Source organism: Schistocerca serialis, chromosome 2 (genome assembly GCF_023864345.2).
Source record: "Schistocerca serialis cubense isolate TAMUIC-IGC-003099 chromosome 2, iqSchSeri2.2, whole genome shotgun sequence".
Lineage (NCBI taxonomy): Eukaryota > Metazoa > Arthropoda > Insecta > Orthoptera > Acrididae > Schistocerca > Schistocerca serialis.
This window is the reverse complement of record NC_064639.1, coordinates 649,086,888-649,110,990: the sequence shown is the minus strand read 5'-3', so window position 1 is coordinate 649,110,990 and position 24,103 is coordinate 649,086,888. Positions and strand designations below refer to the sequence as shown.

Below are 24,103 nucleotides of genomic sequence, written 5' to 3'. Positions count from 1 at the left end.
CCACACTTGCTAGGTGGTAGATTAAATCGGCCGCGGTCCATTTAGTACATGTCGGACCCGCGTGTCGCCACTGTGTGATCGCAGACCTAGCGCCACCACAAGGCAGGTCTCGTGATACGAACAAGCACTCGTCCCAGTTGGACGGACGACCTAGCTAGCGACTAGATGTACGAAGCCTTTCACTCTCATTAGCCGAGAGACAGAATAGCCTTCAGCTAAGTTAATGGCTACGAACTAGCAAGGCGCCATTAGCCTTACAGTGATTGTAATTAAAGTCTCCTGTGTATAGTCAAGAGCGATGTACCACAATGATTGATTAAAGATAAGTATTAATCCAGCTACGTACTTTTCTTCATAGCATTAATTACGTAGCCTGTTCCAGTACTTGACGCCCGTCGGCGTGTGTGTGTACGCGTGCCTTTCTTTCGGCTACCCGTCACTGTGGACTGGCTGCCTTGTCAGTCCACTTCAGTTAGGATGTGATTCCTTTATAGCGCTTGAGAAAACGCAAAATGTGGAACGATATGGACACATTTTAAAGCATTGTGTAGAACGGTAGAGGAACAGTTCAGGGACGATGATTGTATCAACATGACAGTGCACCGGGTCAAAAAGAAGCACGTGTGAGACAATTGGTTATAGACAAAAAGATTCATGAAATGATTTTCCTACTCGGAGTCCCGACCTGAACTTAATGGAACACCTCTGGGGTGAGTTTCAAAGTCGACGTCGCTCAAAAAGCCAGCATCCAAAATCACTGCCTTTTCTGGTTTCTGCTTGTGAGCAACAATGGGCTACCATTCCATCACACTCATTCAAACACCTCATTGAAAGTGTCTCCAGCAGAGCTCAAGCCACGATAAAGCCGAAGGTTCGACCACCCAAATTAATGTCTAATAATAGGTGTCTGGGTACTTTTGATCAGACATATATACTATAAACAGTAACAACGCGACTACATTCTCCTGTGGTACTCCTGAAATTAACCTTAAATTTGGTGATTTCGTCCTGTTATTTATTTATTTTGTGAGAGTGTCTTCCTTTGAAGCGGGAAGCTTATTCTCAAATTGGCTGTTTCGTCAGCGTTGGAAAGATTCCAGGAATTTCTGTTGGAAACCTAAATGGAAGTCTCATAGGTTTAGTAAGATACATTATATGGATGAATAGTTTCTCACTGATTCATATTTCTCTCTATATTCTTGTCTTACGAAAGGCGGATGGTTTCCTCACTCATAATCTCAAACCGTAGGGTCCACCTATTACCTGATCCATCGGTTGGGTAGTCGCTCGTCGCTAATCAGTTATCAGCTAACTCTTCGGTAATACATTACCAACTGTCCTTTTGCTTGATTGCGTAACACAAGGTAAGCTATTAGCTGTCGAAACTCAACCATATTCATTGACATGCGGAAGAATTTCCTTCCTTTGAAGGACGTTTGATTGCCTCTTGCTTTCATCATCATCATCATCATCATTTAAGGCTGATTATGCCTTTCAGCGTTCAGTCTGGAGCATAGTCCCCCTTATAAAATTCCTCCATGATCCCCTATTCAGTGCTAACATTGGTGCCTCTTCTGATGTTAAGCCTATTACTTCAAAATTATTCTTAACCGAATCCAGATACCTTCTCCTTGGTCTGCCCCGACTCCTCCTACCCTCTACTGCTGAACCCATGAGTCTCTTGGGTAACCTTGCTTCTCCCATGCGCGTAACATGACCCCACCATTTAAGCCTGTTCGCCCTGACTGCTACATCTATAGAGTTCATTCCCAGTTTTTCTTTGATTTCCTCATTGTGGACACCATCCTGCCATTGTTCCCATCTACTAGAATCTGCAATCCTCCTAGCTACTTTCATATCCGTAACCTCAACCTTGTTGATAAGGTAACCTGAATCCACCCAGCTTTCGCTCCCATACAACAAAGTTGGTCGAAAGATTGAACGGTGCACAGATAACTTAGTCTTGGTACTGACTTCCTTCTTGCAGAAGAGAGTAGATCGTAGCTGAGCGCTCACTGCATTAGCTTTGCTACACCTCGCTTCCAGTTCTTTCACTATAATGCCATCCTGTGAGAATATGCATCCTAAGTACTTGAAACCGTCCACCTGTTCTAACTTTGTTCCTCCTATTTGGCACCCAATCCGTTTATATCTCTTTCCCAATGGCATTACTTTCGTTTTGGAGATGCTAATCTTCATACCATAGTCCTTACATTTCTGATCTAGCTCTGAAATATTACTTTGCAAACTTTCAATCGAATCTGCCATCACAACCAAGTCATCCACACATGCAAGACTGCTTATTTTGTGTTCACGTATCGTGATCTCACCCAGCCAGTCTATTGTTCTCAACATATGATCCATAAATAATATGAACAACAGTGGAGACAGGTTGCAGCCTTGTCTTACCCCTGAGACTACTCTGAACCATGAACTCAATTTACCGTCAACTCTAACTGCTGCCTGACTATCCATGTAAAGCCCTTTAATTGCTTGCAAAAGTTTGCCTCCTATTCCATAATCTCGTAGAACAGACAATAACTTCCTCCTAGGAACCCGGTCATATGCCTTTTCTAGATCTATAAAGCATAGATACAATTCCCTGTTCCACTCGTAACACTTCTCCATTATTTGCCGTAAGCTAAAGATCTGGTCCTGACAACCTCTAAGAGGCCTAAACCCACACTGATTTTCATCCCATTGGTCCTCAACTAATACTCGCACTTTCCTTTCAACAATACCTGAGAAGATTTTACCCACAACGCTGATTAAAGAGATACCTCTGTAGTTGTTACAATCTTTTCTGTTTCCATGTTTAAAGATTGGTGTGTTTACTGCTTTCGTCCAGTCTCATGGAACCTGTCCCGACTCCCAGGCCATTTCAGTTATCCTGTGTAGCCATTTAAGACCTGACATTCCACTGTATTTGATGAGTTCCGACTTAATTTCATCCACCCCAGCTGCTTTATTGCACTGCAATCTACTGACCATTTTCTCCACTTCCTCAAATGTAATCCTATTTCCATCATCATTCCTATCCCATTGTACCTCGAAATCTGAAACATTACTGGTCGTATTTTCACCTACATTGAGCAACTCTTCAAAATATTCCCTCCATCTGCCCAAGGAATCCACAGGATTCACCAGCAGTTTTCCTGACCTGTTAAAATACTTGTCATTTCCTTCTTTCCTCCCTTTCGAAGACTGCTAATTACACTCCAGAATGGTTTTCCAGCAGCTTGATCCAAAGTCTCCAACCTGTTTCCAAAGCCTTCCCAAGATTTCTTCTTGGATGCTGCAATTATCTATTTGGCTTTGTTTCTTTCTTCAACATAACTTTCTCTGTCTACCTGAGTTCTAGTATGTAGCCATTTTTGATACGCCTTCTTTTTCCTTTTACAGGCTGCCTTGACTGTGTCATTCCACCAAGCTGTTTGCTTCATCCTACCTTTACACACTAACTGTCCGAAGACATTCTTTAGCCACTTCTAGTACTGAGTCCTTGTACCTCGTCCGTTCCTTTTCCAATGACTGTAATTGACTACATTCAACTAACTGGTACCTTTCTGAGATCATTGTTATGTACTTGTGCCTGATTTCCTTATCCTGAAGTTTCTCCACTCTTATCCTCCTACATATGGACCTGACCTCCTGCACCTTTGGCCTCACGATCCCAATTTCACTGCAGATTAAATAATGATCAGTGTCATCAAAGAATACCCTGAATACACGTGGGTCCCTCACACCCTTCCTGATTTCCTGATCTGTTATTATATAGTCAATGACAGATCTGGTTCCCCTGTCTTCCCAAGTATACCGGGGAATGTTCTTATGTTTAAAAAAGGAGTTTGTGATTACTAAGCCCATACTGGCACAGAAATCCAAGAGTTGTTTCCCGTTCCTGTTGGCCTCCATATCCTCTCCAAATTTACCCATAACCTTTTCATATCCTTCTGTTCGATTTCCAATCCTGGTATTAAAATCAACCATGAGCAGAACACTGTCCTTGCCCTTTACTCTAACAACTACATCACTGAGTGCCTCATAAAAACTATCCATCTTATCTTGGTCTGTCCCTTCACAATGCGAATATACTGACACAATCCTAATTTTCTTGCTAGACACTGTCAAATCTATCCACATCAGTCGTTCGTTTACATACGTTATTGCAATTACGCTGGGTTCCATTTCTTTCCTGATGTAAAGCCCTACACCTCATTGTGCTATTCCTGCTTTGACTTCTGACAGGTAGACCTTGAATTCTCCCACTTCCTCTTCTTTCTCACCCCTTACCCGAATGTCACTAACAGCTAAAACGTCCAACGCCATCTTACTTGCAGCCTCTGCCAGCTCTACCTTCTTCCGAGAGTAGCCCCCATTGATATTAATAGCTCCCCATCTCATTACCTTTTGTTTGCCAAGTCGTATATTACTGTAAAGAAAATCGCAGAGCTCTCCGAGTCCACCAGTACTCTGTTTCTTAATTCAGTGCCACCCAAACGTATTTGGTCTCGCTGACAGGAGATAACGATATTTGCTATCATCGCCGACCGGAGTGGCCGAGAGGTTTTAGGCGCTGTAGTCTGGAACTGCGCCACCGCTACGCTCGTAAGTTCGAATCCTGCCTCGGGCATTGATGTGTGTGATGTCCTTAGGTTAGTTAGGTTTAAGTAGTTCTACGTTCTAGGGGACTGATGACCTCAGCATTTAAGTCCCAAGCGCTCAGAGCCATTTGCTACCATCTACCTGCAAATATTTGTATCATTCGTTCCCCTGTTAGACTTACCCTCACTAATTTGATTTCTCCCTGTATCATCACGTAAACAGAAAAATTTAGAATTAGGCAGTTTTCTACCAGTACGAGATAGGTTGAAAATGTGTTCTCCAACATACTCCTTACCTTCACGGGTTGTCGGATTGAGAGCAGTAGGGGAGACTATGTTGGATTTAAAACAGCAGAGAGGCGAATTGAGTGAATGTTTGATTTGGTCCATCGCGTGTAAACAGTTTAGTTTACACCCTCCGAAGAACAGAGTTGTTTAAGTTACATTCAGGAAACTGTTTTAACCGATCATGAACCCTTGGCACACTTTATGATCATCCCCTTATAAGATACTCACAACATAAAAATATTTTTATTTTAAGGACAGTAAATGTACCCAAAACAACAGAAAACTTTCTTATTGCTTTCTGTGAAACACACTAACTGAAGAACGTGTTCGTTGGTTTTGAGATACATTTGTATTGGAGATACAACTATGACGTACGAACTTATGTTTCTATGGTTATGTGAACTACTAGTTAATTCAAAAGTGGTTCAAATGGCTCTAAGCCATGAGACTTAACATCTGAGGTCATCAGGCCCTTGGACTTAGAACTACTTAAACCTAACTAATCTAAGGACATCACACACATCCATGCGCGAGACAGGATTTGAACCTGCGACCGCAGCAGCAGCTGGGATCCGCACTGAAGCGCTTAGAACCGCTCGGCTACAGCGGCCAGCTTACAAGTTAATTATCTGAGTTTGCGAGAGTGTTGATTACGAGGGACCGGAGTCTCCGCACGAACATTTCGGAAGCTTCACTACACGTCAGGTGTTCGAGGAATGCTGTGATGCGTGTCTTCAACACATGGCAAAACCAAAGTGAATCCACTTCCAGACGTCGTGGGGTTGAGCGGCCACCCCTTATTACAGAAGTAGCACGTCGTCGACTGGGCAGACTGGTTAAACAGGACAGGCGGCGGACTGTGGCGGAACTAACATCATACTTTAATGCTGGGCAGAGTACAACTGTGTCTGAACACGCAGTGCACCGAACAATCCTAACGATGGGCCTCCGCAACCGACGACCCATGCTTCTGCCAATGTTATAAGACCACGACAAATGGGCAACTACGACTGGACACGTGGCCATCGGCACTGGACGTTGGCGCAGTGGCAGAGCGTTATATGGTCTAATGAATCCCGATACCATCTTCGTCATCTCGATGGAAGGGCACGAATCTCTTGTCTTCCAGGCCAACACCTGCTTGACACCTGTTCTGCAGGACGCAGACAAGCTGGTGGGGGCTTCATTATCCACTAGGAAACGTTCACCTGAGCATCCATGGGTCCAGTGGGGCTCGTTCAAGATACCACGACGGCCAATGGGTATAGTACACTCGTTGCACACCACGTACATACCTTCATGACTATCATGTTTCCCGACGGCAGTGGCAATTTTCAGCAAGATAATGCGCCAGGTCACAAGGGCAGGAGTGTGGTGGAGGGGTTCGAGGAACCCAGTGGCGAGATCCAGTTCATGTGTTGGCCCCCCAACTCACTAGATCTGAACTCGATCGAATACCTATTGTATGTGATTGAACGTGGCGTCAGAGCTCAACGCCCCTCTCCCAAGGCCTCACTGTTTCCATGTCAGGATGCGTCACCGCTGCTATACGTGTCGAAAGTGGATATGCTGGCTATTAGGTAGTTGGTCATAATGTTCAGGCTGATCAGTGTATTATTACAGATATACAGGCGATACACTACTGCTAACAGAAGGATCATATGTAGATGAACAACTAGTCCACCAACAGCTTAACAATCTACATTTTAAAATAAAATTTTCTATGGAAATGAACAATTCATTGCTTTTCTGCCTGCCGCGGTGGCCAAGCGGTTCTAGAGGCCTAAGTCCGGAACCGCGCGACTGCTACGGTCGCAAGTTCGAATCCTGCCTCGGGCATGGATGTGTGTGATGTCCTTAGGTTAGTTAGGTTTAAGTAGTTCTAAGTTCTAGGGGACTGATGACCTCAGATGTTAAGTCCCATAGTGCTCAGAGCCATTTGAACCATGTTTTGCTTTTCTGGATGTAAAAATAAGCAACACTAATCCCTGTAATTTGATGTCAGTGATGAGACGCACTTCCTTGTATTTAAATCTGCAGAGCCCGTACTGAGTAGTTGACATGGTATTATACCGTCATCAGTAGACATGACAGCAGAACTGTTAGTGGAATACTGGCCACAGTCCAGTTAATTGTGTCTGTTTTAGGCGAGGGGTGACCCTGTGTTTCCGTACGCTGCTCAACAGGTGGCCAAGGTGCAGCTGGCTCTTGCCCCATCTACGCCTGTCTACTTTAGCTATTTCGACGTAGACGCCAAGTTCAACCTATACAAACAGATGTTAAAACTCCACAAATATCCAGGTGAGTCGCTTCAACTACTGGCCGGCCGCGGTGGCCGTGCGGTTCTAGGCGCTTCAGTCCGGAACCGCGTGACTGCTACGGTTGCAGGTTCGAATCCTGCCTCGGGCATGGATGTGTGTCATGTGCTTAGTTTGGTTAGCTTTAAGTAGTTCTAGGGGACTGATGACCTAAGATGTGAAGCCCCATAGTGCTCAGAGCCATTTTTTTTAACCTTCAACTACTCTCAATTTCCTCTAGATCTACGGAAAGCGGTGAAAAGGCATTACGTTGTAACATCTGTTATACTTTCAGAAATTTCCTCCACAGCTAAATTCCTTTATTTTCGTTTGCTGAACGGTCAGCTAGTCTCACTGCCATTTAGATGACCTGCATTCAGTTCCCTGCATTGCTAGGAATATTCTTACTGAGAAGATGCATTGCACTCAGCGTCATGGAGCCAACTGACGATATATTTTAATGTGAAAATCTGGATAAAATTAAGTTTCTCCTTGAGTATAACGAAGCGGTACTTGAAAAATGATAGCTACAAATAAAAATAAATTCGAATTGTACCACCAAAACGTCAAAAAATTTCCCACATTCGAGATGAATTTGAGGCCAGTCGCCACGGTACATACACTCATAAGCCAAAAATTTATAGCCACTGCCCAAAGCGAGGTTCGATGCCACCTGGTGATGATGCTGGAATCTGATGCGCCATGAAAAATATGTAAGGTAAGGAGAGATGGATGGGGATAACCCTAGCTAAGATATAAGCTGCAAATGCCAAAATCCATGAAGATGAGCGACATTTTCAAAGGACGGGTTATTGCTACGCAAAGCCTGTGAGTGAGTATCTCGAAAAAGGTGAAGCTGTTCAAGTGCTACTGTCGTGAGCATCTACACAAAGAGGTAGAAGGACAGTGAAACTACCACCAAGCGCCAAGTTGTTTGGAGGCTTCTCTGTTGTCTACCCTGTAAAGTAGAATATATAATCTTGGTGATCTGCACGAACAAGTGTTTTGGAACACACCGTTCATCGTACATTGTTGAACATGGAGTTCCGTATCAGATCACACCAATTTGTTCACGACGACATCGTTAATTACGACTGCAATGAGCATAGAGCCAACGGGATTCGAACGTCGATCAATGGAAACGTATGGGCTCTTCGGATGAATCGCAATGTTGCTACACTAGGTCGATGGTCGTCTCCACAAACGCCGTCATCGAGGTGAACGGCGGCTCAATACGTGCAGCGCGCCACGGAGACAGGCTGGCGGGAGCAGTATTATGCTGAGGGAGGCATTCTCCTGCGCTTGCATGGGACCTGAGGTAGTAATCGAAGACACGCTGACAGCCGCAAACCACCTGAATCCCTTCATGCTTAATGTCTTCCTCGACGGCGATGTCATATTTCAGCAGTATAATTGGCCATGTCTCGCAGCTACAGTCGTTTGAGGAGCATTACAGTGAACTCACGTTAAAAGTTTCGGCGACTGAGTTCGCCTGTTCTAAATGTTATGGAACCCATCTGGGTCGCTTTCGGGCACAACCACCACGTACTCAAATCAGCGGCCCGTTATTTACGCGAAGTATACGACCAGTGTGAAGACATCTGACGTCACATACCTCAACAAACATACCAAGAAACTGATATCCAGAATCAGTCAAGTATTTCTTTCTAAGACGGACAACCAAGCTATTAATCATGGAGTCATAATGTTTTGGGTCAGCAGTGCGTGTCCACAAGCAAAGATATAGGAAATTATCGACAGTAAAGACTTGAACGGTAAGGTATGCAAACTGTGCACAATAACAGTAAACGGCTGTGAATGAATGTATGCGAACATGAAAGTCGACAAGTTATGTGAAGAATACAATGAATTATGATGTGAAGAGCGTTGCGACGCTTCTGCTCCCATCTGGAGTTTTGAAATAAAACTAATGTTTATTAATTTCCACAATATTACCCCGTAAGTGCAATGCGATGAATGAATAATTAATGTTTGTGGCTCAGTAGTGTCAAAAGGGGTTTCCATACACCGTCTCATTCTGTTCCCGAAAGTATTACTCATGGAAATGACCAGAGTATGTTCCTAAATAATAGTGATTACAGATAATTTCAAATAACGCTAGTCGCAAATGTAAGAATTAAAGTCCAGTTAATTGTTTATTACCCTCAGACACATGCACAGGGCATGGTGACTATATCAATGTCCTATCGGAGTACCTAAATCTTCGACTAATTATCCAGCTCACTGCACTGAGAATCTTCGAAAGTTAATCACGAGTTGCTCATTACGGGCCAAACACCAAGTCCCTGGGACAGTTAGGTTCTGGACGGTAGTACTTCTCGCTACAAATATTTTGCCAATGTAGCCAAACCGACACAGGTGCCTCGCAAGCTAAATCACCGGCCAAACCGACACAGGTGCCTCGCACAAACGAGTCTCATATAACATAGAATAAAATAAAATAAAAACTTGGTTTCTATCTTCGCTGCACAGAGAGTGGTCAATAGATACCATCAGTGTTAATCTTATAATGTTTTCTATTTATTGGTTTTTGCGGTGAGTGGGAGCACGCTAGAATTTGTTTCGGATTTTAGAGGACAAGAAAAAAAATTGTCATGTTCACAAAATGTTCTTTTCTATACAAAAAGTTATTACATGAACTGCTGTTTTATTGTGTTTCTAGCATAAATCTTTATTCTAAATTTAAATTGAAGAAGTCACTGACAACATGTTTCAAAATGATGTCTTCGAATGTATAAGTCGTAGACCTAGAATGGCAAATCGTTGACTAGAAAGTGACTCCTCATGTGTTAAACTGCCTTTGTCTCCCCCCCCCCCCCCCCAAAAAGATCTTTGCTTCTAAATAATAAATTTTACATCAATACAATCTAAACGTTCCTGTGTTGAGAACACTGTCTGGTCGTTCTTCGTATCCGTCAAATTCTTGTTGTTCTTCTGAAGAAGCACCGACTTTTACTGTTTCTATTCACCCTACAAATTCCGAAAACAAAACTCTACATTTCCTATTAGTCGAAATACAAGTCACATTAAATTACACTTTAAAATAACTTCTAGTTAATGAAATGGGACTGCGAATTTGGAGATCTTTTTCATTAAGCAGAAGTTCAGATTTAAAGTATAATTTAATGTGACTTGCATTTCGGCTAACTTAAAATGTAGAGTGGTGTTTCCGATGTTTGCGGGGTGAACAGAAACAGCAATCCATAGAGCTTCTTCAAGATGACCAAGAATTTACGGGATCTCAACACAGGAGATTATGCTGGATTAAGGTACATGGAGGAAATAAGCAGTCATTTAGATTGTACACACTATAAGTTTATCATCTGGAAAGCAAAGATTATGACTATTCTTTTTGAAAATCTAGGGAGAATAAAAACATTTATTTTAGGAAATTAGGAGTCATGTTTGTTCAGGAAGATGTTGTTTGACAGCTTGTCACTATATCTTGTGGTGTGAATTGTAGATTCAGTGACATCAATTTGAAATAGTATGTCGACTTAATGTACTGAGAGGCAAAGCAACTTAAGCATTTTATGTCTCAATAAGTTATTATACACATACAACTTTCATTTGGAAAACATAACAAAAAACCACAATTCAGACAAAAATTTAATTTTTTGTGCTAATGAAACGTTTCTTGAGCCAGATAAATTTCGTTTCTTACTCTCTTGAACCTAAAACAGATTCTGGCATGTCCCTATTGAGCACAAAGGCCAATAAATAGACAACATAATAAGAGTAACACTCATCTCAGGGGGGCGAAGAGAAGCACAAACTTTTTATCTAATTTATTTGCTTTATTTATTTATTTTTGTTATAAAATCTAGAGCTAGGTCCCAAAAGTAATTATAAGTTGACATTTAAGCAGAATACCTATTATCCCATTTAATTTTGATTTTCTTATTGCTTTTTAATTTTATCACTTTTTTTGTAATTTGGAAACTTGTTTCTATGCACCATCTTTCACTGTATGTGTTTTAATCTCTCGATACCAACATATGTAACATTTTTGTGGAGTACTAACCTTTAAACAGCTGAAATGTATCTTAATTTTATGCTGACACAGCTAGTAGAGGTTCTTTCCTATGGGGAAAAGCCCCCATTTCGAAGAGTGCACTCAGAATTAGCGTAGTACATCTAGGTATCACATAATTGACGTTATTAATAATACGCATGTACCGTCACCTAATTTTGATTTAATTTATACGACAAGCATAGAAATTTATTTTTATTCTGATAACTAGGCCTTCATACTAGTGCATGCCACTGTGTCTAACATTCTTCTATTTTTGAAGCTTCTCAAAAGTCATTAATCGAGTTCAGTAATCAATGACAACCTCCTGCTACCTACACCTACGTACGATCGTTCTAGGTTCAAATGGTTTAAATGGCTCTGAGCACTATGCGACTTAACTTCCGAGATCATCAGTCGCCTAGAACTTAGAACTAATTAAACCTAACTAACCTAAGGACATCACACACATCCATGCCCTAGGCAGGATTCTTGCCTGCGACCGAAGCGGTCGCTCGGCTCAAGACTTTAGCGCCTAGAAACGGACGGCCGCTCCGGCCAGCGATCGTTCTAGATGCATTTATTTGAAGATAGCTTTCACAGAGATCTGTTGACACATTGCTCTCATATCAATTTTGTGAACAAATATAGTTACTCTGAAAGTACGATAATTAGCGACGGTCTCAAGCCAGCTAACCAGCATGCTAACAATGAAAGTATGTCAGTAAATAATTCTCCCCAAGATCTATCTATGACACCTCGTTGAATATCGTATCAATTTATTTCTGAGACTGGTAGTGAAATATGTTTTTTACTATGTGTACCTCTGGAACTGCTAGTTGTGTCAGAAAGAATCACAAACAGTCAATTTCCTCTCAATTTTTATCATCAAACATCCGTTTTTACATATTGAATACCTTTACTCCTTTGTGAAATATCATAATAGGAGCAGTGCCGCTACGCCATTTTTACCGTCTGTGCAAACGCCGGCAGTAGTCCACAGTTTTACAGCTTCACAGTTTACAACGGTCGCGGTTTTCCATCCACCAACAAATGACAGCCCATCTCATGATGTGGTGTGAGGCACACCCTGTCGAAATGGGTCTCGCCTACAAGTCGGCCTGCCCCAGTAAACCAGTGGGTGGCTGCTAGCTGTCATTCTGCTGTCAAATTGTTCTTACATAAGGACATTTCATCTGGTTATGTTACACTATTCATTACAAGACTAATATCAGCTGTGAATGGGGTTACCTAAGATAGCACGCATCAGTGCTCAAATGGTTTGTGAGAGAGTGGCGGGTTTTCGGAGTGGGCTAGCTGTTCTGATGACGAATACTTGACTCTGAAACCCACTCTCTGTACAACTAGACATGGAAGTTAATGCAGTAATTTAAGGTGTGGTCTCTTATGGCGCCATGTGATTGATCCCTTCCACTTCGATGGTGCATTAGTCACACTAGTCACATACACCTCAATATTCTATCATTCCGGAGCTGTTTTGTGAAAGGTAGAAATATGACACGCTTGCTCTCATCCTCATGTTTGGCGTTTTCGCGATATTCTCTACCTGGACCATCAGTCAGTCGAAGAAGTGCTGGTGTGACCTAAACACGGCGTCGCATCTAACACCTCTTAGTCTCTATTTCCCGGGGTTGTTGAGGAATAAACGCTATATAGAACCATGAACCACCTGAAAACGATCCGAAACGTGTGAGCAACTGTCATAGGAAACACCCTGACAAAAGTAGTTCACTGTACAGATCGGACGTACTACGCAACTACCGGCATTGTACGCCTAGATCACGTTAAATGATGGTAACTACGTTCGACTCGGTTTCCCAAGATACTGAATACAAACAGTTTTGGAGAACGTGTATCATAAACTTAGTTGGATGATAACGCAAACATAAAATAGTCTCCCTAAAACTTACTTAAAACTCTATACTCTCAAACGAGAAAAATGGAAATGACTCCTCAGTATACAAATAATTTTACTGGATCGAATGCTACACTCTGTGCGTTGCAATTTTAGTAGTGTACATACAAAAAATTAAGTAAAGGTTGAATACACTTCTAAAAAGAAGGGAAAGACTTGAGTGCTAGAATGACGTTGACAAGTGATTGTACCGTATTGAACGGTTAAGAGATCATTACGCCATCATCGTAACATCTGGACCCACAAAACGATCACATTCGACAGTGTTCACTTAACAGTGTCGCAATAGCGTTGACTATTGAGTGTACTGTATTCAAAGAAATGGTCATTTCCTCCTCATTATAACATCTGAAACGCTAAATCAATCAAGTTCGACATTAGTCACCGGTCAACGTTATTGTGTTACTGTGTTCCTTCCCATGTGCGTCTTTTCAGGGGTGAATTCGATCCTGATTTCATTTTTGTGAGTGTCGGTTGGTGACTCCATCTAACAGTGGTGCAGACGGGTCAGCTCTTGGAACCATAGGATATTTAGCGAATAGATTGGCCTGCCTGTCTCCCCGTCTTAAATACCATCGAACATGTGTGCGATGCGTTGGGGAGACGTATTGCGGAACGTCCACAAGCACCAACGACCATCCGACAGTTATCAACCGCAATTGTGGAGCAATGGAAAGCTCTATCGCAACAACTCCGTACTAACCTTGTGACCAGCTTGGGAGCACGCTGCAAAGAAAGCATTGCTGTAAGTGGTGATGACATCCACTACTAGGAACTTTTTGTAATGCCCAGGGGTGTCCTCAGTGTAATTATTGTATATGAATGAGTCGTTTATGTCCGTCTCACTGCATGATTCTTTCAGTTATCTATTGCACTTTGCAGCAGCAGGTCTTTCTGTGTGTGGTACAAGTTGCATCGAGCTAAGTTACTTGAAAGTCACACCTGATGCTAAACTTGTTGTCGTCCTTAATTTTTGCTCACAAATGTATTTCTGATTTATGATGTAACCGCAGTACAATTGTGATGCAGATTTTTTTTTTTCTATCGTAGGAGCTGCTCACGCTGACGACATCGCCTACGTTTGGAAGCCAAGGTTGCTGAGAATCCCCGAACCGACCTCCGTAGAAAGGCGTACCATCTCCACTATGACCAAGCTGTGGACCAATTTCGCTAAAACAGGGTACATTCACAGTGTATTATTGCCATTTCGGATGAATCTAAAACAGTTTCTGTCTAATACGGTTCTATAATTTCCTAAGTTTCTCGTAAGTAAGAAGAATACAAATTTCCTGACAAATTAAAACAGTGTGCCAGATCGAGACTCGAACTCGAGACCTTTGCCTTTTGCGGATAAGTGCTCTGCCACCTTTTTTTTTTTTTCTCTTGAACACATTTTGTTTGTTAATGTTCGTTGCATTTGTTCGCTGCAGACATCCCATAGCACTGGTTCAAGTTCATCGATGATCCGTTCATACGGTTTTTTTGTTACAGAGAGTAGCCTAACCCTTTGACCGAAAACGCTGAGCTACCGTGTCGGTGCCAAACTGAGCTCTCCAAGCACGACTCACGACCCGTCCTCACAGCTGTACTACCGCCAGTACCTCGTCTCCTACATTCCCAACTTCACAGAAGCTTTCCTGCGGAACTTGCAGAGCTGCAGTTCTGCAAGTTTCGCAGGACAGCTTCTGTAAAGTTGGAACGGTATGAGACGGGGTACTGGCGGAAGTAAAAGTATGAGAACGGGTCGTGAGTCGTGCTTGGGTAGCTTAGTTGGTAGAGCACTTGCCCACGAAAAGCAACGGACTCGAGTTCGAGTCTCAATCTGCCACACAGTTTTAACCTGCGAGGAGGTTTCACATCGGTACACACTCCACTGCAGCTTGAAAATTTAATTCAAGAAATGTATGAGTTTAACATTACATCAACGTTAAGTCATCGTACGTGGATCACAAACTGGGGCCGTGTTGCCAACTCTTAATAAACGTTCCCCCTAGGATCAATTCGAAATCCCTCTAAATTTTCCTTCTAACCCCCTAAAACTCTGAATACGCATTTGTATTTGATAGAAACATTCGGGTAGGAAGAAATGATGATTTTACTTACATAGTTGTATTTTATACTCTAAATAACCTATTATGATAAACAGACACTGGTGAATTTTATCGACTAATTTTTAAGCGTTGTGATGATGTTAATTGATATAAAAATAGACATTTTTATGTAAGGGTGTTTGATTCATTATTTGAAAAACTTAGTAACGCTGTTTGTTAACATCCACCAATAGCAGTACAATTCCGTTCAGCGCTTGCGCAGTACGAAGTTCTATCCCGTTGCCTTGGAGACTAGAGTAAACAATTCCCATCACAGCCCCGTCTACATACATATACGTCTTAGATGTTGCCGACCGCAGCGCCGCCACAAGAGGTACGGCTTTCGTGTCCACTGCTGGAGCTCGCTATGTGCGCTTTGCTCTAGTCTCCATGATGTCAACCGCTGTCGTTCATATGCGCTGTCTCTCTTTCTCTCAGAGTCCCCCCCTCCCAAAAAAAAAAAAATACCCCTGTAAAAATGAAGTCCCTCCAAAAACCCCTTTTCCATCTATCTTCCCCCTAAATTAGGGGGGCAAAACGGCTAATTTGACAACACTGAACCGGGGTCGAGCAGGACATCATTGGTCTTCTTAGTACCATATTGGCATTTACGTCAAGATCGTTCAGGAAACTGCAGAAAACAAAGCTGGAAGGCCACACGGTGATTTGAACCCCGTTCCTGACGAAAGCGAGTCTAATGTGGAACCGCACAGCGTGATCTCAGTAGGTGGGTGTAGTACTCTACAGAACTACATTAACTGGAATCTCCATCAAGTTATTCGTTATCACTGGGCTTAGAAACGCGACATGTACTGTGAAGTAGAGTGAATGCAGTGTTACAAAGAATTTGTTGTCAGTACCATCGGTCTTTATTGGATGGTATCAGATGTCTTGTGATTTTTCGTAACATAAGTGGAATATTTAATGTTATATTGTGTTTTTCTATTCTTTCTTCCTTGTCCTGGTAGCTAAACGGAAAGAATATTGTCACAAAGGGCTGGCCTACGGGATCGAATCACAGTCGAGGTCCTAATAATGTGTTACGTACGATCGCATTTTAGAAACAAGAATTTTTCTTTCCCTTCACTTATAATGGTTTCCGTTAGGTATGTGCTTACTTATGATGCAGATTGTCTTTCGCAAAACGAATAATACCTGCATCAACATAATTTTCCTGCCGTTCACTTGTGATTTCAAATTTGTTCACAGCAATCCCACTCCAGACCTGAATGATCCAGTGCTGGGTGTGTCCTGGCCAACTTTCAGTGTTGACAACGGGAAGTACCTGGAGATCAGCAACAGTGGACTCGCCATCAAGGAAAACATGCTCAAGGACAGGATGGACTTCTGGGATGATGTGCACAATAAGAGACTGTACCTGCAGTGAGCGGCTTCAGTTTGGTGATGCCCCGAACGACGTTGTCATATCGAGTACCTGAAAGCGATTATAGGAATCGTTAGGCAAGTTTCAACATCACCACGGAGAATAAAGAATCAGTGCATTCTTCTTTGTAGTTGTTGCCTGCTCCAGTTGGGTCTTTTTAATATGACAGCAAGATACACGCAGCTACAGCTGCTACTTTGACCTATTTTACATAACATGTTCCACGTAAGACGCACGTGCTGCCTGCGGCGTTGAGCGGAGCTATCGCCGCATGACACTCCGGCCCATTGTTGGAGCAGTCTGTCAACCGGCAGTAGACGTAGATGTGAAGGAGTAGCCTTGGAACATGCCACTAGCATTTGCTCACTGAGCTGTGGAAAAACAAACTGAAACCGAATGAAAAACGATAGAGCATCGACAGGCCAATTCAGATACTATTATCCCACGTCAGTCCTGCAAGTGGCTACTGCAGTCTGTGCATGATTTCGAGACAGATCGAAAATACTTTCTGATGAAGCGTGACTGTACTTCAACAATTAGATACTGTATGTAAAAGGTTTATTGTAAAACTCACAGAGTAAAACTCATTATCAAAGTATAATGAGGGCGTAACAGAAAACATTAAAACTAAGAAAAGGTAAATACAAAAAACAAGGGTTTTATGGTGACTCAAGCTAGATTACAAGCTCAATTCTGGTTAAATACATAGTAGATACTTGTAAATACAAAAATTTACGCAAAACTGCTGAGAAGATGCACAAATGGTAAAACAGGAGAATACTAAATAGTGTGTAATGCTTTGAAAATTACAGTGCAATAAACGCTTAGCAAAGTGAATGAGCAGAATGGGTAGGAAAGTATGTGAAATGTGTATAAACTGAACAGGTAAATTTCGAAACAATGGTTGTATGATGAATTAAACACATTAAAATTACGTATGGGCAGTATGCCTCCATTTTCTGTAAGCAACTAAAGGATTCGCCTATGACGCATATAAGAGCAGAATAACCTTTAGCTGTCGTTCTTTTTCTTCGGTTGACTATACGGCGAATTAGAACAAGAGTATTACTGTTGACAGAGATAATGATTTTTATGGTGATGAGCATTGTTTGGAAATGTTTAGCACTTGAAAAGATGTGAGAGGATGTAACACTGAGTGGACAGCTGGACATTTCTTTTGTTTTGTATTTATCTTATTATGAATTTCAACGACTTATAAGTTTCTAAACTTTTACATTATGTTCATCTCCCCTGTCGTCCGCACCCGGTAGCTGAGTGGTCAGCGCAACAAAATGTCAATCCTACGGACTCTGGTTCGATTCCCGGCTAGGTCGGAGATTTTCTCCGCTCAGGGACTGGGTGTTGTGTTGTCCTAATTATCATCATTTTATCCCCATCGACGCGCAAGTCGCCGAAGTGGCGTCAACTCGAAAGACCTGCACCCGGCGAACGGTCTACCCGACGGGAGGCCCCAGTCACACATCTTTTATTATCTTCCTTGTAGTCATGAGTAATTCTATATTAATACACACATATGCAAATTGTCATAATATGCAGGAAATAGCGATTTATTTTCAACCTGGTTTGAATGCATTAATTTCGTAAGGTTAACGCTCTACAACACCTCTACCTTCAGTTTTTTGCTTACTTTTAATATTTTCTGCTATGTTGTGATTGCATTCTCAAAGATAACTTTTACTCTGTGGCTTTCGCAGACACATCTCTCCTACCCATTATCTAGCTCACATATCTTAAAACAGTTCCTTATTGTCTGATGATAGCCTTGAAAATCAAGAACACGTTAATAAGGTATATAAATATTGTATAACGTCAACTGACTGTGCCTTCTACAGTGAATAATTACATGATGTACAGTGTACTATATCCGAGGTACATTTCTGGGCGTTGAAATATCAAAATAAGGAAAGATGGAAAGTATGGCGAGTTCGTTGGTCGTGTGTGAACAGTATAGAAACACGAATACACGACTGAATTTGTAGAATGTCTGTGGTATACTGGGTGCAAAATTTAATACACAGAGCTGTCACCTATAGCAGCAACAATGGTTTTAACCAGGCTGAGCTCTGAGTTGATATGAGCTTGATAGACTCATACGAGTACATAATTCCATACTGCTGTAACTCTGTGTCGGAGTTCATGAGTAATAGTGGCCGGCGAGTGGTAGCGTGCCAGTCTATCATTAATCACTGGCCAAACATTTTTCAGTGGGACAGTGATGTGCAGATCATACTGGCCAAGGACAAAGTCGCACACCATCTGTATCGAGGTGGGTCAGAACAATACGGGCAATGTGCTGCTGTATCTTCTTGAAACACATGTTGTGGAGACTTCGAACGAAAGGAAATAAAAAAATAGAAAAATTGACATAAAATTATCCAAATGACACGGAATTCGGTATATGTGACGTGCATGTACAGACAAACAAATGGTTACAACTTCAGAAGAATTGGATGATTAAGTCATGAGAAAAAGCGTCACAAATCGAGCAAGTCAATAACGGGTTGATGCCCTTTCCGCCCTTATGCAAACAGTTATTCGGCTTGGCATTGTCAAACAGAGTTGATGGATGTCAACCTGAGGAATACCATGACAAATTCTGTCCACCTGGTGCGTTAGACAGTGAGAATCCCGAGCTGGTTGGAGTGCTCTGCCCGTAATGCTCCAAACTTTCTCAGTTGGAAAGAGATCCGGAGACCATACTGGTCACAGTAGGGTTTAGCAACCACGAAGGCAAGTTGTAGGAACGCGCGCTGTGTGCAGGCGCACATTATCTTGCTGAAACATAATCTCAGGATGGCTTGCCATGAAGGACCACAAAGCTGGGCATAGACTACCGTCGACATACCACTTCGCTGTAAAGGAGTCGCTTATGACAATAAAAGGGGCCCTGCTATCAAATTAAATGGCACATCAGACCATCAAACCTGGTTGCAGAGCTGAATGGCAGACGACAGTCAGGTTGGTATATCACCAATTTCTGGGGAATCTCCAGGCACGTATTCGGCCTGTAATCACATTGACTGCAGTAGAACTGTCTTCAGTGATGGAGTTTCACTGTAAACTGAGCCTCGATGACCAGCGAAGTACGTACCTGGATACGTTCCAGACAGCTATGGGATACCAACCTGTCTGTCACACACCATACGGCCAGGAACCATGAATGATGGCCTGGAGTGGCATTCTTTGATAACAGCACCCTTTGGGTCGTCATTTGTGGCACCCTTATAGCAAAGCGGTACCTCGACGATATTCTTGTTGCTATTCATGGCAAGTCATTCTGGGATTACGTTTCAGCAAGATAATGCCAGACCACACACGACGAGAGTTTTTACGGCTTGTCTCCATGCTTGCCAAACCACACCTTGGATAGACAGGTCTTTGGATATCTCCCCAATTGACAACGTCTGGAGCATTATGGGCAGGGCCCTCAAACCTGCTCCGAATTTTAACTAACACGCCAGTGGGACAGAAAGTGGCACATTATCCATTAGGAGAACATCCAACAACTCTATCAATCAATGACAAACCGAATATCTGCTTGCGTAAGGGCCAGAGGAGACTAACACGTTATTGACTCCCTCAATTTGTGGAGATCTTTCTACTGAATGAATCATCCAAGTCTTCTGAAACTGCAACCATTTGTTTGCCTGTACACATGCATCACATCTACTGACTTCTATCCCTTTCGGTTAATTACTTCTTGTTGCAATGTCTTTTTCCCCCTAAGGTGTCTAGCGACTGCTGTTCACATTACTGCTATGAAGAGGTGAACGTGCGCACAGACAATTAATAATATCACTGCAAGTTCTGGGACGTTGTGATGATGACAGATGCAGTCTTTCAACGTTCGCTTTCCTCTGAACCTTCACATATGAATACATCCGTCATGAGTCTGTACACAGACACACATTTGTTCATTGCTGTCATTGGGCTCACCACTGCCAGCACATCTCTATATGCTGTTATATCGAGGGAAGACGAAACAAATAACATATATGTTCTCTCGAGTGCTAGTTGCATGGGGCCGTTAAGTTTCTGCCTGACGATCCTCTCACAGCCCAAAAAGCCTTCAATCAAATGCGCAATTTTTTCAAATTCTCTCCCTTGCTACGTGCAAATCATTAGCCCTACAGAAAAAAATGGGCAGAACCTTTGTACAAAATGTAATGCAGCTAATGTTGTTCTAGGATACGTTTTCGCTACAGACCGTAGTTTTCGAATTATTCAAGAGAAACGTACAAAGCGACTTTCAAACGCGTTTTTCTTGAATATCTCGAAAATTGCGGCCTTCAGCGAAACCGTAAGCCACTAAAAAACGTTCCAGTACATTTTTTTCTGTAGGAATAATAGCTTATGCATAGCGAGAGAGAGAATATGAAAATCACACTATTGGAAGCCGGCCGGAGTGGCCGTGCGGTTCTAGGCGCTACAGTCTGGAGCCGGGCGACCGCTACTGTCGCAGGTTCGAATCCTGCCTCGGGAATGGATGGGCGAGATGTCCTTAGGTTAGTTAGGTTTAATTAGTTCTAAGTTAGGCGACTGATGACCTCAGAAGTTAAGTCGCATAGTGCTCAGAGCCTTTTGAACCATTTGAGCCACACTATTGGCTTTTGAACGCTTTGTGGGTTGTGTAAAACCTATAGGTAGGGGCAGCTGAGTCCCCCCTCTTCGACTGATTGCTTAAATAAACCTGGAGTACTGCTTTCATACACATGACGTGCACCAGCGAGGGTAGAAGAGAGCGCTAACGCGCTGCTTCCTGGACTCGGGTAGGCGCCTCTGCCCTGGGTCGAATCCGCCCGGCGGATTAACGACGAGAGCCAGTGTGCTGGCCAGCCTGGATGTGGTTTTTGGCGGTTTCCACATCCCGCTAGGTGAACACCGGGCTGGTCCCCACGTTCCGCTTCAGTTACACAACTCGGAAATATTTGAAGACGTTCGCACTATTTCATCGCTTACAGTAGACGCAGACATCTGGGGTGCACTAATGACGTCCCAGAGGGTTTGTGTTGGCGGCAGGAAGGGCATCCAGCCACCCCCTGTCACTAACACTGCCAAATCCATAATAATAAGGCCAACCCCACGTAGAAGTGGGACAAGGCCCAAAGAAAGATAAAAAAAAAAAAGAACTGCCGCTGACGTGTGCCTGAATGACTGCCTGCTATCACTGTCAACAAGAAACACGTGAAGTGCTACCACCAGATTTGCTCTGTTTCGCAGAATTAATTCAGTGCTAAAACTTGGAAACTTGTGGTAAGTTCTTATGCGACCAAAATGCGGAGGTCATCGGTCCCTAGGCTTACTCACTACTTAATCTAGCTTAAACTAACTTACGCTCAGGACATCACACACACACATGCGCGAAGGAGGACTCGAACCTTCGACGGAAGGAGCCGCGCGAACCGTGGCAATGCGTCCAGACCGCGAGCCTACCCCGCGCGGCCATTCAGTGCTAAAGAAATGCTTCCAACTGACCTATTTGTAGTTAGTCACAAGTCTGCCCTTGTCTATGGTGGGCCTCCTAGTTTCTCGCACACACAAATGAACATTCTCACTTACATAAAGAAGTGCAAGTATGAAATCCCAATAACGTTTAATCAGTTATTTAGATTGATAAATTGCTTCTCTGTTGTAACTCAGTTGTTGTGCATCAGTGTAACTGGAATGGATTTTCTCGTGTAAAATTGAAGGGGTCGCTGAAAGAAAATGCTAGCCCACAAGTGCGCGTGTTCTACGGTGTGTCCAACTCGAAAGAGGTCTCCCCAAAGAGACATTTGCTTAATTACACTTAAAGGCTTTGCATAAATATCAGGAAACGAAATGGACATGACACACCTTGTTCATGGAGAAATAAAGGTCAATCACGAAAGGTACTGGAAGTGAACGCCCTCAACATGTAAACCCAGCTATACATGAATCTGCAGATTCTCGAATGTTGCTGACAGAACCTCTGGTGTCACTGCCTGGATTTCAAGGATGATGTTCTCTCGTAAATCTTCCATATTGTGTGGTTTGATCCTGTAGACCTTGCCTTTTAGGCCACCCCAGAGGAAAAAGTCAGCTGGTGTTAAATCAGGTGACCTTACGAACTCACTTTGTCGGGGGAAAATATTTCGACCTCAGCCATGGTCACTCGAGACATGTGGCATGTAGCGCTGTACTGTTGGTACCAGCCGAGGGTAAGTTCTTCAACGTCCAACTGGATCACAAATTTCCGAAACATTTCGATGCAAGCTACACTTGTCACAGTAGACTCGAAAAAAATTGGTCCGATGATGCGACACTTTGATACTGCACAACGCACGCCAGTCTTTTGTGAATGCAGGGATTGCTCAAACAGTGCATGCGGATTTTCATTACACCACTAACCTGTATTCTCAGAGTTTACATAGCCAGGTAGGTGGAAGCACATCTCATCACTGAACCATATGTACTGCTATATTCCTTTTCGCCATTATTGTCTTCATAGCTTCCAAAATAGTAGTGATTTATGGGAGATATGTAGCTTTCTGGCTGAGAGGGTGTGGCCCATCAAAGTTGTTTGCTAATTCTAAAGTGGTAGAAATTGTCCCTCAATACTTCCCACTTCTCTTTCAAGGGATGTAGACTGTGTTCCTTCGGAAAAATAAATATACACAAACGTTTGTAGAGAAGTAAAACAGGATAAAAGTAGTGTTAATTGATATGTTTAACGTTAGCGATAAAACATGCTGACCTTTAAATATGATTATTACAGACCTTTCGTCAACATACACCTCTTCATATGCGTAGATATTCCGCAGGCTACCGTAAGGTGCGCGACGGAGGGTACTCTGTACCACTACTTGTCATTTCCCCTCCGCCGTGTAGAGTGGCCGCGCGATTTGGGGGCACCATGTCACGGACTGTAAGGCCCCTCCTGCTGGAGGTTCGAGTCCTCCTTCGGGCATGGGTGTGTGTGTTGTTCTTAGCGTAAGTTAGATAGTTTAAGTACGTTCTAAGTCTAGTGTGTAAGTCATCAGTTTCGTCCCTCAGGAATTCTCATACACACACACACACACACACACACACACACACACACACACATACACATTTCCCCTTCTGTTCCACTCGCAAACAGAGCGAGGGGAAAGCAATTGTCTGTACGCCTCCGTATGAACCCTAATTTTTACTGTCTTATTTTCGTGGTCCCTAAGCGCACTGTATGTTGACGGCAGCAGAATCTTTCGGCGGTCAGTTTCAAATGCCGGTTCTCTACATTTTCTCAATAGTGATTCCCGAAAAGAGCGCCGTCCTTGCTCGAGGGATTCTCATTTGACTTCCCGAAGCACCTCCTTAACACTCACATTTTGTTCGAACTTACCGGCAACAAATCTAGCAGCCCCCCTCTGAATTGCTTCAATGTCTGCCTTCAATCTGCCCTGGTATGGATTCCTAACATTCGAGCATTACTCAAGAATAGGTCGCACCA

General features: G+C 42.9%; 1 protein-coding gene across 2 annotated transcripts in view; it reads left to right on the top strand.

Moving 5' to 3' along the window:
- The window catches only part of LOC126457728 (juvenile hormone esterase-like), an 88,480-nt gene extending 71,724 nt beyond the window's left edge, over positions 1-16,756 (top strand). For both annotated transcript variants that reach the window (XM_050094266.1, XM_050094264.1), the window contains 3 exons: positions 7,040-7,193; positions 14,209-14,338; positions 16,458-16,756. In XM_050094266.1, coding sequence (XP_049950223.1) covers positions 7,040-7,193; positions 14,209-14,338; positions 16,458-16,635 — 462 coding nt within the window. In that variant the 3' untranslated portion in view covers positions 16,636-16,756. The remainder of the gene's footprint in view (positions 1-7,039; positions 7,194-14,208; positions 14,339-16,457) is intronic.
- The last annotated feature ends 7,347 nt before the right edge of the window (positions 16,757-24,103 follow it).